At 33.5% G+C, this 21,160-nt stretch overlaps 1 protein-coding gene across 29 annotated transcripts; it reads left to right on the top strand.

Annotated features, from left to right (window-relative positions):
• On the top strand, window positions 1–9,118 carry LOC114925688 (uncharacterized). Of its 29 annotated transcripts, none has more exons than XR_011874953.1 (11): window positions 1–600; window positions 726–797; window positions 918–1,367; window positions 2,977–3,268; window positions 4,078–4,145; window positions 4,658–4,845; window positions 5,878–6,221; window positions 6,321–6,450; window positions 7,553–7,675; window positions 8,396–8,469; window positions 8,851–9,118. XR_011874953.1 is itself a non-coding variant. In XM_072222420.1 (11 exons), the coding sequence occupies exons 3-6, from the start codon at window positions 1,073–1,075 to the stop codon at window positions 4,668–4,670; spliced, it is 381 nt and encodes a 126-aa protein (XP_072078521.1). In that variant the 5' UTR covers window positions 1–600; window positions 726–797; window positions 918–1,072; the 3' UTR covers window positions 4,671–4,845; window positions 5,878–6,221; window positions 6,391–6,450; window positions 7,553–7,675; window positions 8,396–8,469; window positions 8,851–9,118. The 29 variants fall into 29 exon arrangements, 21 of the variants coding, with proteins under 21 accessions (XP_072078521.1, XP_072078514.1, XP_072078515.1 ...); XR_011874954.1 differs by lacking the exon at window positions 8,396–8,469 and adding an exon at window positions 5,725–5,778; XM_072222420.1 differs by having other exon boundaries at window positions 918–1,080; window positions 6,391–6,450.
• Window positions 9,119–21,160: the final 12,042 nt, after the last annotated feature.

The raw sequence follows: 21,160 nt of genomic DNA, 5'->3' as shown, positions 1-21,160 counted from the left end.
AACCGTAACCTAACCACCCCATACCCAACGAAAGAAAAGGAAAAAATAGAAAGGGGGAAAACAGGGGAAGCTTGAAGAAAGAAAAAAGAAAAAGAAAAGAAAGAAAGACAGAGAAGGGAGAAAGGGTTATCGAGGGAGAAGAGAGGAAGAGAGGGTTGTGTCGGGGAAGAAAAGGAGAGGAAGAGAGGTCTGAGGGAGAAGTGAGTTGCGTCGCAGGGGAGAAGAGGGAGACCGAGCCGTCGCGCCACCACCGAATCATCGCGCCGCCACGCCGCCGCCACCGTCGGGCTGCTGTGCTGCCATCGATACGGTTCAGAGAGGAAGGAAGCGCTACGGTGAGGAAGGGAGCAGGAGCCCATCGCGCTCGCTGCAAGCCCGTCGTCCGTGTCTTGTCGCCGCGCTGGAGTCGTCGCCGCCAATGCTGAGCACCGCCGCTGCCGCCTTTGAGGGGAGCCGCCACCATAGCTGGGAAGAACGGAGTAGGGGAGAGGAGGTTTTGTTGATGTTGTGGCAGAGAAGGAGGACGAGACGTGTGAGAGAGAGTGACGCACAGAGGAGAGACCATTCCTCTGCCGCCGCCGATCGCTGCCATCATTAATGGTGAGTCAGTTAAGCCCTAGCTATGAGAACCACCATCTCTGAACCCTTATTGCTCTGTAAAATACCCTGTATCTGCCTCTGATGTTTTTAGCTATATTGTTTGTTGGGGTTTGTCTCAATTGGAGTCACTGGTGAAGGCGTTGCCGCTGCTGGAAGCCAACGTCGAGGCTGTTGCTGGTTCTGATTCTATTATCCTGGTACTGGTCTGATCTTTTCCTTGGGCTTGATCCATTTGCACGTTCTGTTTTGTCATTGCTACAGTTCTCATATTCTTGTTTTAATTCAATTATAGTTTTTGCTTTGTCTTGGATTCCTAGGGCTGTTACACTGGTTAAAGAATATACACAAAATTATGATACTTACATTGGAAGGATTTGATAACAAAGAAGAATCAATGCTATATTGATGCAAGATCCATCCACCATCATGGCTAGTACCACTCTTCTCAAAGCGATATCGTTTCCTCATTCCAATGCGCTGGTTAGTTTTATTGGCTATAATCTCTTTTCCGATGTCTTCACCTTCCCAACAACCCAACCCGATGGTGCGAACCATCCTCAAGCTGTTAGTCGAGAACTTCCTCTTCAGACTAGTGAAGAAATAGAGGTCCTTCCCGTCATAAGAATTTTCAACGTTTTCTTCCCAAATTTCCCATGGATTCTTCTCCGTACCAAACAATTCACCTTCAAGAATGGTTCCATAGTTTGGTAGAGGCCTCCCATTGATTTTGTTACGGAGAAAATCTTGAATGAGTTCTTCATCTGTAGGTTTGAACTTCTTGCTTGCACCTGAAGGCAAATTTGTTGAAGTCATATTCAAGATTAAAAAAGAAAGAAACAAACAATTAAAGAATTAAGAAGATTATTGAAGTGGTTTAATAATGCGGTAGTAGAGTTTATATATTGGACTGATTGAAAAAATAAAAAGATTGAAATATGACAATTTATGTTCGATTTGATTTTGCCTGAATTTGTTTCGGTTCAAAATAATTATGTTATCTTTTTATTTTAATTTTTCAAAAAAAAATCTAAGATAAAAATTACTCTGTTTAGTTGACATCAACTATAGTTAAATGTGTCAATTTTTAATATCATATCATCAAAAAATAATTAAATTATATTTTAAATTTAATATTATATCTTCTAATTGAACTTAAAAAGATATTATATGTTATCTTATATTAATAAAATATCTTTCTAATTAACTATGAAAAGATATGAAGACAGAAATTCATAAGGGAAAAGATACAACCACCTGGTTAAAAAAATTATATTTTAAAAAAATTAATAGACAAAAATTATTTTATATTTAGATAATTTTTTTTAAAAAAAATTTCAAATATTAAAAGCATATTTTAATTCTATTTTCTAAATAACATATAATTTTTTTATAAAAAAATTATTTATTTTTTTATAAAAATAATTTTTTTTACTCAAATAAATCACTAAAACTAACACTTATGCTTAATTTGATAAAATTTTTATATTTCAAAAATAGCTTATAAATATTACTTTATAAAATTATCTTTTATGTTTGATAATTTAAATTAAAAATGACTTTCAATAAGCACAAATAACAATAAGTGATAGTGTGTTTGGTAAAATACTTAGGATTTAAAAATATTATAATAGACATTAGTAAAAATTAATTTTGGATATTAATTAATATATGAAATTATATTAGACTTCTTAATTTTAATAAGTACAAGTCATTTTTGAAAAATTTAACCTTAGATACTTTAAAAAATACTCATATATTTTAGGACAATTTACGTTGATAAACCAAAGCTACTCAAAAATTATTTGAATCCCCCAAATTCAAAAATACTCATATATTTTAGGACAATTTATTGAATTCGAATTATGTAAAGACTTTATTTATTTATGAGTCGATTCTAAATTTATTTATTTATTAAAGATTTTATTTTCAGAAATTATTTTATTAAAAATAATTAAATCAAATTTTGATAATTAAAATAAAAATTCTACTTAATTCTATAATTATTGGATATTTTTCTATATATAAATTATAAAGCTTAGTAATTATAAAAGAATAAGAATTTTATATGATTTAATTTAAATAATTGAGATTTTAAAATTTAATGTTTTAAATTTTATGAATAAAAAAATTAATTATATTATCTTACATTTTAAACTAAAATATTTGATTAAAAGTCAAATAATAAATTGATATTAATTTTAAGAGATTAAAATAAATTTTAAATTAACACAATATACCCTAATTTTATTAAAATTATCAAATTCTAATTTTAACCCTAAATTTTCAAATTAAAAATTCTAATTTTACCTTAGCTCCTACTCGCACTCACCGTCAGTCACCGCCGCTCACCAACTCCCTTTCCCTTCCTAAACGCAGTACATGCACAAGCAAATACACACACACAGCAGAAGAAAGAATAGAGAACGGAAGCCAGAGAAGAGAAGAGAGGAAGGACGCGCTGGCGCTAGTGGTCCTCGCAACCGCCGTCGCCGCCAAACCAACCGCGCGAGAGAGAGAAAGTTCGCTGAAGAGAGATGCGTCAGAAAGAGAGAGAGCTCGCACCTTGTCATTGCCGTCCATGGAGCCACGAGCCGCATCACTGTCGCCGAGGGAGGAAAGAGCACGAGCTGGAGGAGCCGTTGAAGAAGTTATCGGCTGTGAGGCAAAGGTAAGCTATTTTTTTTAATTTCAAAATAAAAAATTAATGTGTTTTTTTTTTTTTTTATAATCTTCTTCTGTTTTTATTTCAAAACATTTGTTTCCCTTCTTTTAGTTTGTTTTGTGTGTGTGGTTTTGGGTTTAGGTCAGATCAAAGCAGAGGCAAGTCATTAGAGAAGTACATCTATATCTTTTTCTAATTTCTTATGCTGATGGGATATAATGCACTGTTTTGGAATTCACCTAAAATTTTATTTTGATCTGTTTAAGCTGATTTGCTTCATTTTATCTTTTCGTTTTAATTTAATTGTTGTTTTTGTTGCTGAGACCGTTGCATATGGTTATGTTGTTTGCTTGCTTTATTGGTTGGTTAAATTATAAACTGTAGATCTAGCATCATATGGTTATGTTACCTTAGCTTCCTAATAATTGTGGTTAACAGGTTATAGTTGTGTCCTACTTATTGATGGAGGAAAAGAACTTTTAAGATTTTCAATTAAAAGATAAAAGAACTTCTCAATTTATGGGAAAAATATGCTCTTTTTATTCTGTCTTCTGCATTTTTTATCTGCATGGTCGTTTTTTGCGAGGAAGAGATTTTTTTTTTAGGATTTATGAGTGAATTTTGCACATTGATGATTTGAATAAATTGTGTACTGTAATCTTGCAATCATTGGGGTTTTGACCACTTATTTTTTGTGTATTTTGTGTATCTCTATCTGTAACTTCATGATCACATGATTCTATTATCGTTATTAAAATGATTCTCCTCTTCATTATGTTTAACCCACTTTTTTTTTTTAAAAATAAACTTTATAGATAATTTTCGTTGATAATGGGTTTCAATTCGGTGTATTGGAGCTTGCTTGCAAGATATATTCCCCCAGGTATTGCTCTTTACCTTTAAAATTTGAAAATATAATTGAATTATGGTAATCTATTGTTGGATTTTAAGTATAATAATTGCCACTCTGTGATCTGGTGTTATTTATTCTGTATTCTAGCTGCAAATTTTCAATTGTGGATTGAATACATTCAAATAATTAAATAATTAACTAATTAAAAAAAAGGAAATATTATTAAGTGATGGACATTCTATATGCATGTTAAACAGACAGTAACTGCATGTTTTTAGATAAATGAGTAGCTTTATATGTTGAGATTTTCACCTCAAAATCCTTACAAAAGACTACTAATTTCACCTGAACAATTTCTGATATTAGTTGGTTAATACTGTGATTGGTTCCCTTCCAAATTTTCAGAAACTAACATTGGTTGTTTCCATTTACATGAAAACAAGCTTGAAAGAGTTCTTTTAGCCTATGATTGCCAAATTCCTAAGTATTTTTGTGTGCATTAATCTGTGCATGCGACCATCATGTAAGTATGTCTCTTTCAGGATTCCAAAATGAACACTCTGGCCGGATTCCAAAATGAACACTCTGGCCCATCATTTTAAAGAATTTTTGTTCATACCAGAACACTTAAGGCGGTGGCTATTGAAAATCCAAATGATGCTGATCAAGCTGCTGAAATTGTTCTCAGTGAATTGCACAGAGACTTAATATTGCCACTACCATGGAAGAGGTATTTCTGGTAGCTTCTCCTTAATATGCATGTATAATGAAATTGGAATGGCTTCGTTTTCCATGGGATATTGGTCTTTTTCTCTAAGTATGTGCTTGGTCTGCAAATTGATAGTCTAATTGTACTCTTCACAGGTCATGAGAAAGAATTATGCTTTTAATTTATTGTTGAAGTATCATTATGCTTTTAATTTATAAAAGTATTGAAAATTATTCTAATTGTTTCTCTTCATTAGTGATTCTAAGATTTTTAATGCAAAGTGATAAAAAAATGAATAAATGAAGTATTAATTAGTGTCCAAACTCCAAATTATCAAATTTATTGATATTTTATAAATTTATTCTCTGATTAAATATTGATATTTTTTTAAGTTTTTAGAAAGGATTAGGAGGCATATATGAAAGGGACGTGGCGTTCGCTACTGCCATTGAAGATTTTGGAAGTAACCATAATGATTTTCATTTTGCTGCTTTAGGAGATAAACTTCATATTCTTTCTTTCTCAACTACAACTAAAGATCTTTCTTTCAATACTAAATTAAATTGTGAACCTTTGATATAATCAGTACTAGAGAAGTTCAGTTGGAAATATGCTATTCTTTTCTATCTCTAAATGGAAATGATTGAATTATTAGCCTCAATTTTAAATCATTACATGTTGTGGACATATGGAGTTTATATATGAATTGTGTGACAAATGCTGCTATAATTACATCATTTTGTTTAGGATGCCATCTAATTAATAATGTTTCCTTTTTTGGTGTTCATTATTTTTGTTTTTTATTTGTTTGTTTTAAAAATACAGTTGATGCTTAAAATTATTATAATGACACAAATATGCATGTGTATAGTCAAAAACAGTATGTTTTATTTATTGCAGTTGGAAATTCAAGAATAAATCAAAGACTCGACAAAAATTCAAGACTGAAATAGAGTATTTGCTCTTAAAATTAGGAACCTGGCAGTTCTCAAATAAACAAGTAATTGGACGGGATTTTGATTCAAATTCAAATTGGAAATGGTTTTATTCCAGGACTTGCAGCTGCATTTTTATTGTTAACAAGAAGAGAAGATATGAGAGAGCGCGCTGCAAGTTTTGAAAGGGGGAGTAGTTGGCACCATATGAGGGAAAGACTTCCTCTTTCGATGTCGCAGAGAAGAGAAGAAGAAAACAACAATGGTGAAGAAACAAAGAACGATGGAAGAAGGAGAAGAGGGTGGCGACGACAGGGACGGTCACAGAGAAGGATGCCAGATCAATAGAGAAAAGAAGAGAAATGAGGCGACAGTGGTGATGGATTCCACCGCCGCTGTTGGATCCGTAGAACTGTGTCCATTTACCTATCAATCGGCATTATGCAGAGTTATCCATTTGAGGTTAGTTGTGTAACGTTTAAATGCATATTTTAAAAATCAGATCATTACTTGATTTCTTTTATCTCTCTCTTTCTCTCTTTCCCTCTGTGATTGAGGCAGTTGTGGAGTATACACAAATCAATTGGTTAAGATGATTGTGTTTGCCATCTCACAAATCTGACATGGTCAGGCCTCGATGAAAAACGCAACTAATGCTATGGAGTCGCACACTATTGACTTTTTTGGATCAGTAAGTTCTATGATTTAACTGTACCAATACTTCCATACAATATATAAATAGCATTTGCACCAATAGTGCTCGCTGATTAAAATGAATTTGGGTTAGAGCTTAATGCATTGCAATATAGAAGGATGGATTTTGATGAGTTTCGTGCAGCTACACTCAGTGTTCATCAACTTGAAGCACTTGATCAAGTTGAAGCACTTGATAGTCACCCCAAATATATTGCAATGCATTAAGCTGCAATATGTTGTACCTTTAACAAGTCTTTCTTCTAATTATTGTTGGATAATGCAATTTGAAGACAATTGTAAAATCTTTTTAATTAGTAATTTAGGACACGTTTTGTTTTTGTAGCTATAATAATTAGAAGAAAGACTTGTAAAAATAGTTGATGGTGTGAAAGGTACAACTTATGTGATGCTTCTCACATCATGAGTTAGTCTGCCACCAGTTTTTTAAATTGTGCTCCCTTTGTCATTAAGCTTCTCACAACATCTCAATTTTGTAAGAGATACTGAAAAATATTATGTGATGTTTCTACTGTTTTATTTTAGTGTGATCGAGTATTTATCATATTCTATTTTAGCGTGAATAATTTTTTGCTCATAAATTAAAAAACTGAAAGATAAAATAGATTTATGAAAGAGAATTTTTTTTGCACTAACCCATATAGAACATGTGTTTTCCTTTAAACAAAAATGCCTTCTACTGAATATTTGCCACCATAATTTTTTTTGCTGTTGGGTTAGTGAAAGAGAATTTTTTTGCACTAACCCATATAGAACATGTGTTTTCCTTTAAACAAAAATGCCTTCTACTGAATATTTGCCACCATAATTTTCTTTGCTGTTGGGTTAGTTAGTGTATGTTGTAGCCTTTTTTCATGGGATCAGAATTTGTATCTTCTGTTTGATACTAATTATATCTAGATGGAAGATCAATTTGTAGTTTACTACTTGAAATGGCATAAGAAACTTATAAATTGGCTGTTTGATCACTGATTTTATGTTTCTTGGAAGATCAATTTGTAGTTTAGTTTACTATTTTATATTTGCATTTTGGTGTTTGATACTAACAGAGATATTTATATTACGAATTTTATTTGCAGATTCCATGATGCAAATTCCATGTCACTTGAGTTTAGTGTTCTTAAGGATCTCATTGAGATTTTAGAGAGCAAAAGTAGCCTCATTGAAGAGGCAGGGAGCTTGCAATGTCTCCAATCAAATTGGTAGGTATCGATACTGCTTGCTATATTAGCCAGTAGTATCTGACTTATTTTTTCATTTGAGATCTAGCATCATATGGTTATGTTACCTTAGCCTCTAATAATTGTGGTTAACGGGTTATAGTTGTGTCCTACTTATTGATGGAGGGAAAGAACTTTTAAGATTTTCAATTAAAAGATAAAAGAGCTTTTAGGATGCCATCTAATTAATATGTTCGTCTGATGGTATACCAACAAGTACAACTAGATTTTGTTCCTTTACTAAAAAAAGTATTAATTGCAATATATAAAATACATAGAATTCTCTGTAACTCCATAGCATCAATAAAAAAATACTGAATGAGAAATTTCAACCATCCATGTCCCACTATCAAAACACTGAATGAGCATTTTTAACAATTTATGTCCCATTTATCAATTTAACCTTTTTTTTCTTTAAAATATATAATTGTGCTAGAAGAATTGATATATGAAAAGAAATAAAAGAATTTTGTTTTACTAATTGATTGAATCTAAGAATATTTTTCTATTTAGCATCTCTGTGTTTCATTTTTGTTGAAAGAAGAAGAATTTATTATTCTCAAGTCACATCATTTTTTTTATCTACACTCTTCAATAAAAATTCTTTTATTAGTACTTAATTACTATTTTATGATTTTAACATACACTTGAAATAATGTGAATTAAAATTAACTTTAATGTTTTTATTCATTTGTTTGCTAGCTACGTTTTGATGTAACTGTTTGGTAAAAAAAAAGCTTATATTTTGGAGGATGTCCATTTTTGCTTCAAAAGAGGTTAGTATTACATTTATTTTTTACTTTTATAGTATTAATTTAATTAACTAAATTAATTGAAAAGTTAGTTTTTTTTATGCTATTATTTTTCTTTCCATCCTCCATGATATACACCAAATATTAAAAGGCACAACATATTATATGGTGGCTTTAATTAGTAAATGGCATAGAAAATAATAGTATTTTTTAGAAATCAAGATATAAAAATGAAAGAGATCCTTAAGAAGGTTCATCATTACAAAAGAACTTGGAAGAGATTCAGATTTGAAAAAGAATGGGCATCAAGTATGTATGCTAGCAGGGGGTCGGTGGGTCGGTCTGTACTCTGTAGTGATTAGAAGATGATTTTGAGGCTGTAAATCTGTGATTGTTTGTTTGCAGGGTCTTAATGCGGCGCTCGAGTGATTATCTGTTTATGGATAGTTTTTCTAGAACAATTGATGTAACTGTCTTTTTTGTTCTTAGTTTAGGTTATTTTTTTGTACGAATTTGTCGTTGGATGTATTTTGTGGAACTGATCTTATTAACTTCCTTTTAGTTTTGGTAAATTGAACTTATAAAAAAAAGCATGGAAATAATTTAAAAACATATATTTGTGTTAAGATATGTAATAAGAAACGGTGTCCTTAGATACGAGCATTTGTATTCCTATCCATTTGTTATTTTTTATACTTTACTTCTCATCTAAGTTACCGAATAGATAATAATTTGAACTATGATTATTTGGCATCTTGGCTAAAAGTAGCTAATCAAAATAATAAATCTACATTTGATGCTAATTGCTAGTAAAAGTACATCAGTAAGCATTTTGTGTAATTGACATCTATGTTAATTATATTTAATTAAAGAGTTTTTTTATCTAAAAAGAAATATATGTAAATTTGTAGAGTTGTATTATATTGTGTAAGTTATCAAAAAATAGTTTTATCATAATGATTTTATTTTTCAAGAAGATGTTTTTTATTTCAACTTTTAAGTACAAATTGAATAGAAATTTAATTATTTAAAAATAATTTTTTCCTTTTGAGTCGGTATATATATTTATTTAATATTTTATTCTCTAATTGCTTTACAGAGAGGTCAATGACCTTATGCAATAATTCATATATAAAAGTATTTTAAGATAGACTATATGTTGGCATAAATGTGATTTTATAAAATTAATTATGATTAAAAAAATTTATTGTCATATAATTTGTGTTAATAATGTTAGTTAAAATCACATTGAAGTGAAATTTATTAATAAGATATATCTTATATATTTTTTTGTATTCCCTTTTAATTTTATTTTTTACAATAAAATGATATATTTAAAAAATAGATATTATTTTTATAGTTTAAATATTACAAAAATATAATTTATAATTACAGATTTTAAGAATATTTAGTGTTAAAATTTTGTGTGTAAGTAATAACATTGAAATCATATTTAATTTATGTATAAGAATATGCCTAAATAATAAAGATTATTCACATTGGATCAAAGTTACGATAGTTAAGTAACATATTAATGCATATAATAATGTCTAATTCATCTAAAAAATAAAAAAAAATCAACGAAACGGATTTTAATAGACATTTTTTAAAAATATTTTTTAATCTAAACAACTTTAATCAAATAATTTTTTAATATAAATATTTTATTTAAGATGGTACAAATTATAAAAGTTTGTCTGATATAGTATAAATTGGTTTTAAAAGATAGAATTTTAAGATTTTATTTTAAAAGAAATAAATGAGAAATAAATACTCTTTTAGATTGATAAAATAAATAATTAAGTATCATTTAACTCACAAAATACTTAAGAAATCATTGTAACTCATGAATACGAAAAATTTGTAACAATATTTTGAATCGAGAAAACCCTTATGTGGTTCCCCGAGGTCAAAATGCTGATGACCTTTTAGCCAGGTTATGTGGTGGTGAACGTTATCAAGTCATTAGAATTGTGGTAGAAGTTCTAAATCGAGTGGGGTTGAATGTTGGTTTTATGAATCAACCACATTTTGTGTCTGCTTTCCCGCAAGTTGTTCAAATGGCTGAAGTGCCAAAAGGGGTAAAGAATCCCAAGATAGCTACTAAATTTGCTGGTGAAGTTGGAGAATCAACTACTGAACATGTTGCTCATTATTTGGTTGAGATTGAGAATTTAGCTAATGATAAAAATTTGAAAAAGAAGTGTTTTCCTTCTTCGTTGACGAAGAATGCATTTACTTGGTTTTCGAATCTTAGACCAAATTTGATCACAACATGAAATCAGTTAGAAACTGCTTTTCATGCTCAGTTTTATCGAGGGGAGATGAACGTAGCAGTTACTGATCTAGTCGCGTTGAAACGTGAAGATGGTGAAACCATTAATAATTATTTAATACGTTTCAACAATGCTATAAGTAGATGTTATGTGTCATTATCCGAAAGTGAGATAATGAAAATAGCAACCATGGGTTTAGGATTCTATATGTGCAGGAAACTGCTTAATGTGCATATTCCTGATTTGGCCCATTTGGCAGAAAATGTTTGACAGACCGAACTCAAGAAAAAAGAGAAAAAAAAGTATAGACATGAGTAGAGGTCAAAGAGTAAACCTTTTACTCGAAAAAAAAAGGTTGCTTATGTAACCATGGAGTCCTCAGAGGAGGAATTTGATTTTGAAATAGAAGTCGATTTGGCTGAACTTAAGAAAGGTCCTCCATATGTTTGTTTTTTACTGAAGAAACTGTCTAATAATGAAAAGTCGAATGATTCAAAACTAAAAAAGTGGAAAGAAATATAGTTTTGATATTTCGGAGTCTGATCAGATTTTCGATGTGTTGCTTAAAGATAAATAATTGATTTTTCCCGAGGGTAGAACATTACTTTCTGTGAAAGATTTAAAAGGAAAGTCTTACTGTAAATTTCATCAAGCAACAAGTCATTCGACTAATAGTTGTGTCCGTTTCAGGGACTTGATTTAAGAAGCAATAATGGAAGGACGGTTGAAATTCGATGATGACAAGAAAGAGAAGAAGGTTGATGTGGATCCCTTCGAGATCGATGCTAGTTATGTCAAACCTTGTTTAGGGGGTGAATATAGTTGGCATGTCCTATGACTTTGATGTGGTTTTTGATGATTTTGAGTCACAGGTGAGATCTGTATACCCTAGAACGGGAGATGGCTTGCTAGATTTCCTGGTTCAGCAAAAGATCAAAGACCGAAACTTATCTCTGTGTCCTCGGTGCAATGCTGTTTTTGATGCTGAAGCAGCAGCAATCTTTGAAAAGGAATGGATGAAGAAAGAATTGGCTCATAGGGAAGAGCAAGTGCCCCAGAGGCAGCCAATTCGATGTGTGAAGGGTTCTAGTTCAAAGATCCCTCAGCATGATGTGACTACACCTTTAAGCCGATCCCAGGCTGTAGGTGTTCAGTGGATTAGGAATTGTCAGGAATTCCAGAGGCGTTACCATCTATATCGACGTAATCCTCAATGGGGGCATCGGGCACCTTCTCGAAATCAATATGCCTATTATCGAGGACGGGCCAGGGGTTATCCAAGGGAAGAGGTGGAAGGAGAAGTTTCAATCAGAATAAGAAACTTCAACTAGAGGCAGGAAAAGAGGTAAGCAAGGGAAAACGCCTTCTGTGCATTCTCGAATTGTCTTTTCTTTTGATGGAGAGACTTATCCCAAGGAAATTCCATCACCTGCTAAGATGGAAAAAGGCAAAGCAGTGGCTCAGTCCTCAGGAGTCGATAAAAACAAAGATGTCGATGTTGATGAAGAGTATTTTGATGAAGGGGATGATGACATGATAGGGACGATCTCGATTATTCCAACTGAATACCTTGGGGAATGTGAGAGTAATCCAGATGAGGATTATGATCAAGAAGATGAGGAGGCTTTCTCCTTTATTCGAGTTGAAGATGAACCGGGGTATTTTCCTCGGCCTACTGAAAAACAAATGTCCCATTTACGCCCACTTTATATTACCGCTATTTTGAATGGATTCAAAATAAACAAAGTGTTGATTGACGGTGGGGCAGCAATTAGTCTTCTGCCTGAGAGGATGTTAGGAAAAGTGGGGAAACATTTTGAGGAACTGGTCCCTACAAATATTGCTGTAACTGATTTTAGTGGGGCTTCTACGCCAGCAAAAGGGTTGGTAACTTTGACTGTGAATGTTGGGTCGTATGAAAGACATTCTGTATTTGTGGTAGTTCCATCAAAGGCTAGTTATAATGTTTTGTTGGGATGAGATTGGACTCATGGTGTAGGGGTTGTACCTTCTACCGTGCATCAAAGTGTGTTTTATGGACTAAAGACGGAAAGCCTGAGGTCGTCAAAGTAGATTTGAATTTATATGTCGAACAACTGCATGTCGATTTCAGGATGTATAGCCGTAAGTTAAAGCCCTTAAATGTTGATCGATCACTGAACCCTTATAATTGTGAAGGGTGTTTCTTGTCCTTGGAAGGCTTTTCAGTGAAGCTTCTTTACCCTGAATTGGACTTCGAGCCGACTGGTTGGGACTGTCTTTCTTGAAGACCTTGAAGACTGCTCTATGGACCAGGTTGAGAAAATTTCCGACTACCTGGTAACATTACATAATTATTTGAATAATTTTCAGTATTTAGAAAATAAAGATAGTTCTTCTGATAAAGTTGAATCAGATAGGGTTAGTAATATTATTAATTGTAATGTGTTCAATTCGACGTTCTCAATCGAGTTTAGTTATGATTTCCCTATTTCTTGTAATGAAATTAATGATGTGAGTCGGACTGCCAATTTAATAGTAGAGACTCATTGTGTAGAAAATAAAAGTAGTGATAAATTAAGCAAAGATCAAGTTTCTTCTATTTCTGATAATTCTATTGATTTCAGTTTTGATTGCATCTATGATTTAGAACCATTGGGATTCGAAAAATACTCAATCAAAGAGGATGATTGTTATAAAGGGTTTGAATCTCAAGATCCCTTAGAAGAAATTAATCTAGGGACTCTTGATGATGTTCGAATTACATATATTTGTAAAGATCTTGTTGATCCTTTTCGAACTGAACTCTTTAATCTTTTACATGAGTTTAAAGATTGTTTTGCGTGGGGTTATCATGAGATGCATGGTCTCGATCGTTCACTAGTGGAACATCGATTAGCATTGAAGCCCAATGCTTGACCTGTAAAACAGACTCCAAGACGTTTTGCTCCTGAAATTAATGTAAAAATTAAAGAAGAGATAGAATGCTTGATCAAAGCAAAATTTATTCGAACTGCACGTTATGTCGAGTGGGTGTCGAATATTGTCCCTGTTATGAAGAAGAATGGGAAGTTAAGAGTATGCATCGATTTTTGAGATTTGAATAATGCTACTCCAAAAGATGAATATTTTATGCCTATTGCAGATATGTTAATCGATTCTGCAGCGAAAAATGAAATTCTTTGTTTCATGGATGGTTATTTTGGATATAACCAGATTTTTATTGTAGAAGATGACATGGCTAAAACTGCCTTCCGTTGTCCTGGGGCATTAGGTACATATGAATGGGTAGTTATGCCTTTTGGTTTAAAGAACGCTGGAGCAACATATCAACAGGAAATGAATGCCATTTTTCATGAATTTATTGGGAAATTTATGGAAGTATATATCGATGACTTGATGGTCAAATCGATTTCCGTGAGTCAACATATTGATCATTTAAAGAGAGCATTCCTTACTATGAGAAATAAAGGATTAAAAATGAATCCTTTGAAATGTGCTTTTGGTGTATCGGCTGTAAATTTTTTGGGTTTTGTTGTTCATAAAAAAGGAATTGCCATCGATAAGAACAAAGCAGATGCAATAATATTGGCGTTATCTGCACCTAAATCGAAGAAAGAAGTACAATCTTTTTTGGGTAAGGTAAGACAACGGAACATCAGTTGGCGTTTGATTCGATTAAGACTTATTTATCCAAAGCACCGATTATGGCGAATGTTCGTCCATCTGAACCCTTAAAATTAGATATTGCAGCATCTGAAAATACTATAGGATGTATGTTAGCACAAGATGATGAAAATGGGCATGAACAGGCAGTTTATTACCTTAGTCGAGTTTTAACCGATATCGAAACGAGGTATTCCCCGATTGAGAAATTGTGTTTGTCTCTATATCATACTTGTATGAAATTAAAGTGTTATATGGTGGCTAAATCGGTGAAAGTTATAGCACAAACTGATCTTATTAAATATATGTTGAGTTTCCCTATGTTAAGGTGATGTTTGGGGAGATGGATGCTGGTATTGACAGAATTCGATTCACAATATGTTCCAGCTAAGGCTGTCAAAGGACAGGTCATTGCAGATTTTCTTGTGGATAATTCGAAAGATCTACATGACCAGGGGGCAAATATAATTGATGTGAAAATCAACTATTGGAAATTGTATTTTGATGGTTCAAAGCATAAATATGGTATAGGGGTCTGAATCCTTGTTATTTCGCCAGAAGGTATTCCATTAGATTTTTGTTTGAATTAAAGTATCCTTGTTCTAATAATGTGGCCAAATATGAGGCTCTGATTTTGTGTCTTGAAATTTTAATCGCCAAAGGAGCTTTAGAGGTTCAAATTTTAGGGGATTCATAGTTAGTTTTAAATCAGTTATCAAAGGAGTTTAAGTGTAATAATGAGACGTTACAAAAATATTTGGTAACTACTTAGGAACTATTAACATCTTTTCGAAAAGTTTCTTTAGTGCATATCCCTAGAATTCATAATGAAATTGCTAATGAGTTAGTCCAAATTATTTCGAGGTATCGGATTGGTCCAGAAACTATTAGGAAATTATCTAGTATCTATCAAATTTTAGTGCCAGCAAATGAAAGAGAAGTCTTGTGTGTGGATGAATGGGAGGATTCTGATAGGAGAAAGCCTATTGCTCATTATTTAAAAGATCCCAATATTGTAGTTGAGAGAAAGATAAAATTACGAGCAATAAATTTTGTCTTAATGGCTGATGAATTGTATAAAAAAGGGATTGATGGGAGTTTGTTAAGATGTTTAGGTCGAGATGATCAGAACATTACCTTGGGTGAGGTCCATAATGGAATATGTGGTGCCCACCAGGCAGGGAAAAAGATGAAATGGGTGTTATATCGCAATCATGTGTATTGGCCATCTATGATAAAAGATTGTATTGATTATGCGTAGGCATGTCAAGAATGTCAGAAACATGGTTCGATACAACAAATTCTAGCGGCTGAATTGCATTCGATAATAAAGCCATGGCCATTTAGAGGTTGGGCTTTAGATTTGATTGGGTTGATTCACCCTCCTTCGTCAAAACAACATAAGTTTATCTTAGTAGCGATTGATTATTTCATAAAATGGGTTGAAGCAGTTCCCCTAATAGAGGCTGGTCAAAGTGAAATAATAGACTTTGTTGAGGAACATATTATCCATCGATTTGGAATTCCTCAGACATTAAGTACTGATCAAGGAACTATGTTTACTGGTCAGCGAATTAAAAATTTTGCGGCTTCGAGGAGTATTAATATGGTTACTTCAACTCCTTATTATGCGCAGGCTAATGGGCAAGTATAAGCAGCAAATAAGATCCTAATAAGTTTGATTAAAAAGCATATCGGAAATAAGCCTCGAACATGGCATGAAATTTTAAGCCAAGTATTATGGGCTTATCGAAAATTGCCACCAGGTTCGACGGAAACTTCACCTTATAAATTGGTGTATGGCCATGATGCAGTGTTACCATTGGAAATTAATTTGAATACTTTAAGAATATCAAGACAGAATTATTTGCAAGTTGATGATTATTGGAATGCAATGTTTGATGATTTAAATAAATTAGACTCAGAACGAATCCTGACACTCGATAATGTGATTTGAAAAAAAAGAAAGTATTGCTCGAAGTTATAATCGTCGAATTAAAGGGAAATCTTTTAGGATAGGCGAGTTAGTGTTAAAAGTTATTTTACCGATGGAAAAAAATCGAGATTTCTGGGTAAATGGTCCCATGTGTGGGAAGGGCCTTTTCAAGTAATAGGAACATATTCTGGAGATGCCTATCAAATTAAAGATATCAAGTCAGAAAAGGTGATTAACTCGATTAATGGGAAATACTTGAAATATTTCTATTGTTGGCAAAAATAGAAGTTCAATATGCAAAAGTCCATAAAAGATGGAAATCATTACAGAAGTAAAATTTGAAATAAAAAGAAGTTCAAGGTGCTACTAGTTTTGCTAGATCAGCGCGCAACTTTGCCCTTTTCTTCTCCAGAATTGAAAGTGCCTCGATTTGTTTGAATTTGTTGAATTGGACCTTCTCAAGTTGTGTTTCATATTCTTTCTGCTTGGTATCAAATGAAATTAGCTTTTGAATGAGGTGCTATTGTTCTTGTTGAGCATCTGCTAGAGGTTTGGCTATAGTTGCTCGACTCTGGCGCACTATTGCAAGCTTTTCATTGATTCGAGCCAATTTCGCTTCAGGTTTTTCTTCTTCTTTGTCATGAAAAGCTTGAACAGAAATGGCATGGGAGATTCTCATATCAAATTCCTCGCGGGAAGCTTGGATTGGTTGAGCGGCTGTAAAACAACTTTCAATATTGGATTTGATTTTAGTTTCCTCAGTCTCAATTTCTTGAAGTTGGAATTGAGAAGCTACCCTCTCATTGAGAAGTTCTTTGAACTCTTGAATTGAGGCAGAATTTGGTGTGTTAGCCAAAAGTTCAAAGGAATAATTCAAAAGATTAGCCAGGAGTTGGTTAAGAATTGGGTCATTAACCCAGGTGGTAGGTGGATGGTCTAAGAGCTTTATGAGCGAACGAAGCTGCTCTCGAGTATTAGTGTTTAATTCGAACGAAGGCCTTGATGTAGCAGGTTTTGAGAGCGTTGGCACTGGCACAGGTACTGCATTTTCTTGGATAACTTTGTTTAAAATAGAGATCAAATTGGCCAAGGTAGCACTTGTAGGAGTGGTGGAAGCATTCGATGTTTCAGGTCTTGGACCAGGAGTAGTCTGAAAATCAACTTGGTAAGGAGGACTTGGTAGTTTTGGAGGGGTTTCCAAGACTCTAGATCGAGATGAATATGAATTGGTTGTCTCAACATTTTGAGAAGGAGAGTCAGAATCTAGAGCCACTTGGTTCACCACAGAAAGTGTAGCCTGGTTGTTGGGCGAAGATTATTCAAGTATGAGAGTTTGAGTTGGAGAATATTGTGGAGGGTCTTTTGTCAAATCAACCACCGATGTTACATGAGAAGGTGGAAAAATAGCGTCAAGTGGTTGAGTAGATCTTGTAGCCTAAATAGAATCATGGGATTTAGAATGCCCTTGATCATGATGCTGTTCTAGAATTGGCTGATCAGGTACCACAGAAAACGTAATCGAATGAGCAGCAGTGAAAGGCTGGTATAAAAGGTACATGATTATGAGTTATAATTCATTTCAATTTAAATAAGACACATAAAAATGTTAGGTGTTACCATAATAAGTCTTTGTTGCCGAATTGGTTGAGGACCAAGGTCCGAATCGGCTGTGTCTTTTGATTGGGAGGAGGCAGCAAGAGTATTCTTATTAGTTGGTTCACTTTCATCAGAGCTTTCACTTGATGATAGCAGCACTAACTGGTAAGAAGCATAGAATTGAGTATGGTTAAAAAAATATATACAATTTATAGAACATTTCAAGTTAAAAGGAAAAGTTGTGAGTAATAGTAAGTTACCTTTCGAGAAGTTCTGGTAGGAGTCCTTCTGTTTTTATGTGGTGGTGGCCGAGCAGTGTCAGCTTTTCTCTTGTGAGTTCTTTTTGGTGAATTCTCGGCAATAGGGATTGTTCGAACAGCAGTTTGTTGAATTTCTTCTAAGGTATGAGTGTACCTTGAATAGTAAGCAGCCCACCATTCGAAACAGAATTTGGTGATGTAGGAACTGCGTTCGTAAATCAAGAAATTGAAACGATCCCTGCGTTGTTGATTTTTTAGGAGACAAGTATTGAAATCTTCTTGAGTTATTAAAACAATGTGGCAGAATGGATCATCATTTCGAGGCTGTGGTGTTGGAATGGCTTGAGAAAATCCCAGCTGTCTGGCTGTTAAATGAGGTGCGTATATGGTTATTTTGAACCTTTCCTTTTTGTGTAAAGGCAGCCTTATCGGAATTACTTGAACAGCCAGCAGGTTTTTCCAACTTCGGTTTACAAGCTCACTATCTTCATTGGTATTGGGAAAGAGCAAATGATCAAGCCAGGCAGGACCGCGATTGCGACGCAAAAAAGGAGTGAAATTGAGTTTATCATTTTCAAAATCCTTGCAGGAATGAAAAAGAGAGAAAACAACCCATAATCTGTCTTCATCTGATTGGGTGTTCAAAAAATTGGGTTTGTAATTAGACAATCGAAAACCTTCAATGTGTTGCTTGTCAGTATTGCCACCTATAGGTTTTGTCATAAAATTTTCAAAAATGGCATTGAGCCATAATTGAAGGAGCCACAGAGGGCCTCCTGCATTGATTATTTTATTGTCTCGGAGGTCACAAACAAATTGACCAAGTTCTTAAAAAATGTGCCTAAGAAGGAGTTTGGCCAAATTTAGAACTTTTCCTTCATGAAGAAGAGTGACTAAGGGAAGGAAAAGCTTTGACATTTGTACGCTTCGAGAACAGAACAGAATTGCGTTTAACCAATAAAACAAGAAGGCTACGTGTTTCTCATCTGTGATTCTCGTACCTTCTGCACCCATGTTATGGGCAATGAAGTTGCTGTAGGAGTTGGTTAAGACAACATTATATTGGCGCTTGGGTTGCATGTCAGGGGTACAATCTGGAGAATTGATTGGGAGTCCTGTAATAGCAGCTACATCGAGAAGAGACATTCCGATCATTCCACAAGGAAGGTGAAAGTTGTTAGTTGTTCTATTCCAAAAATAGGTCACAACCCCAATCATCCAAGGGTATGTTGTAAGTGAGAAATGAGAGAGCCTTAGTAGTTCATGTATTCCTAAAGCTCCCCAGTCAGCACTTTTTGTAGGTTCAAGGCGTTGATACCAAGTTGTAAAATCGAATTCTCGAGGATTGATTTTTGAATTATTCCTGAAGGATTTTTGATTAATGAAATGAGAGATGTTAAAAGCTTGATTTATCAGCAAATCTTCCCCTTCAGCACTTGGAAAGAAAGAAGATTTTTTGTTCGCTCTCTCAAGAGATTCAATCGGTCCGAGGAAGCAGTGTGTATCTACATCGATTGTAAAGGGGATTAAGATTCTGGTATCGTTAGCTTGCAAATGGGGATCATCAATGACTTTATCATTGACTTGATTGAGAATGCGAAGGGTTGATGGAGATGGTGGCGCTATTTCAGGACCTTTGCCCTTGTCTTGGGTGGCAGCATGAGAGGAGGAACTAGCCATTGTTGAATAGAGAAAAGGAGATTAAAGGTTGGAGATTTTGTGAAGGAGTTCTTGGTGTGAGGAGGATTTAGAGAATAATGAGATTCGAAAGATTTGAAAAAAGGTGAGAGTGATGAATTTAAAGTATTTCTGTAGTTGTTATTGTGGAAGGAATGCGAATAGGGGTAACTTCGTGAGGAAAATGAAGTGGTAGAGAGAGAAAGCATAAATTTCGGGAAACGTGTCGAGTGGATTAGTATTAATGGGGAGTTTAAATAATAATTATTACTGATTTAAAAATTGGTGTTTTTAATTTCGAATTAAGTGTTTTATCTTCTGATAATGTTATCGAAGGCAAACACATTAATTCAATGGGGCAATTTATTGATCGAAAAATATTTTCGATGAAAGTGAATCGATTTGGAGTAAGTTAGAAGTCGTTTTTCGAAGAAAATGTACGCGTAAGTATGAGATTGGAAGTGACTGGTGCAGGTTAGATTTCGATTGATTTATCAGATGGATAAGGCTAATCGAATAAAATATTTGATTTGAATGATTGAGTAAGGCAATTGATGGGTTTGTCGAATAGTTAAGGAAGTGGAACAGTTAGTTGCTTCTATCACACGAGGAAATCATGGGGAATGGCTACAATCACGCGGCAGGAACGGTTACCAAGAGGAATTGCATTCAAAGTTGTAAACCTTGTAATTAATTGTAATTAATTGTCAGTTATGTAAGACAAATTATAAATACTAGAAAGCATTAGGGAATAGGGGTTGGAACTTTTACTAAAAAAAAACACTCAAGCACACTCACATTCCAACGAATTCCTGAGTCTGCAATCGAGTAACTTTTCTGTAGGGTTCCTTCCATCTTTTCATTCTTTCAATTTACTTTTCTGTAAATTTAACATTTCAAAAAAAATTTACTTTCCAAGTGTCCTTTATTTTCATTGTTCAATTTATCCTTCTATATTTTTAATCTTTACGTTCAAGCCCCTTTGATTCAGTTAAAGGCATTTCACTGCTTTCCTTTAATTTCGATATGAACTTTTTATTTTTAGCATATTTTTATCTTAAAAATTTTTATCTTTTTATTTTCTCCATTGATTTACAAATTTCATTTTTATTGTAATCTCAACACCCGTTTAATTCAAAACACTTTGATGCACTTTTAAAAAATTGATACCTGCAAAGAGGAGTAGGTTTCGCTCGCAGATCACTAAATATCGAACCACCATCGATTTGCTAAAAATCGACAAAACAGAAGGCTTGGGTTTGGACCAATTTCATAACCATAACAGTGGTGCAGAGGAGGCGAAGCAAGTAAGGGGATAAGAACAA

The sequence above is a fragment of the Arachis hypogaea genome, chromosome 17, assembly GCF_003086295.3.
Source record: "Arachis hypogaea cultivar Tifrunner chromosome 17, arahy.Tifrunner.gnm2.J5K5, whole genome shotgun sequence".
Taxonomy (NCBI): domain Eukaryota; kingdom Viridiplantae; phylum Streptophyta; class Magnoliopsida; order Fabales; family Fabaceae; genus Arachis; species Arachis hypogaea.
The sequence above is the reverse complement of the archived record's forward strand: the minus strand, read 5'-3'. Positions and strand labels throughout refer to the sequence as shown.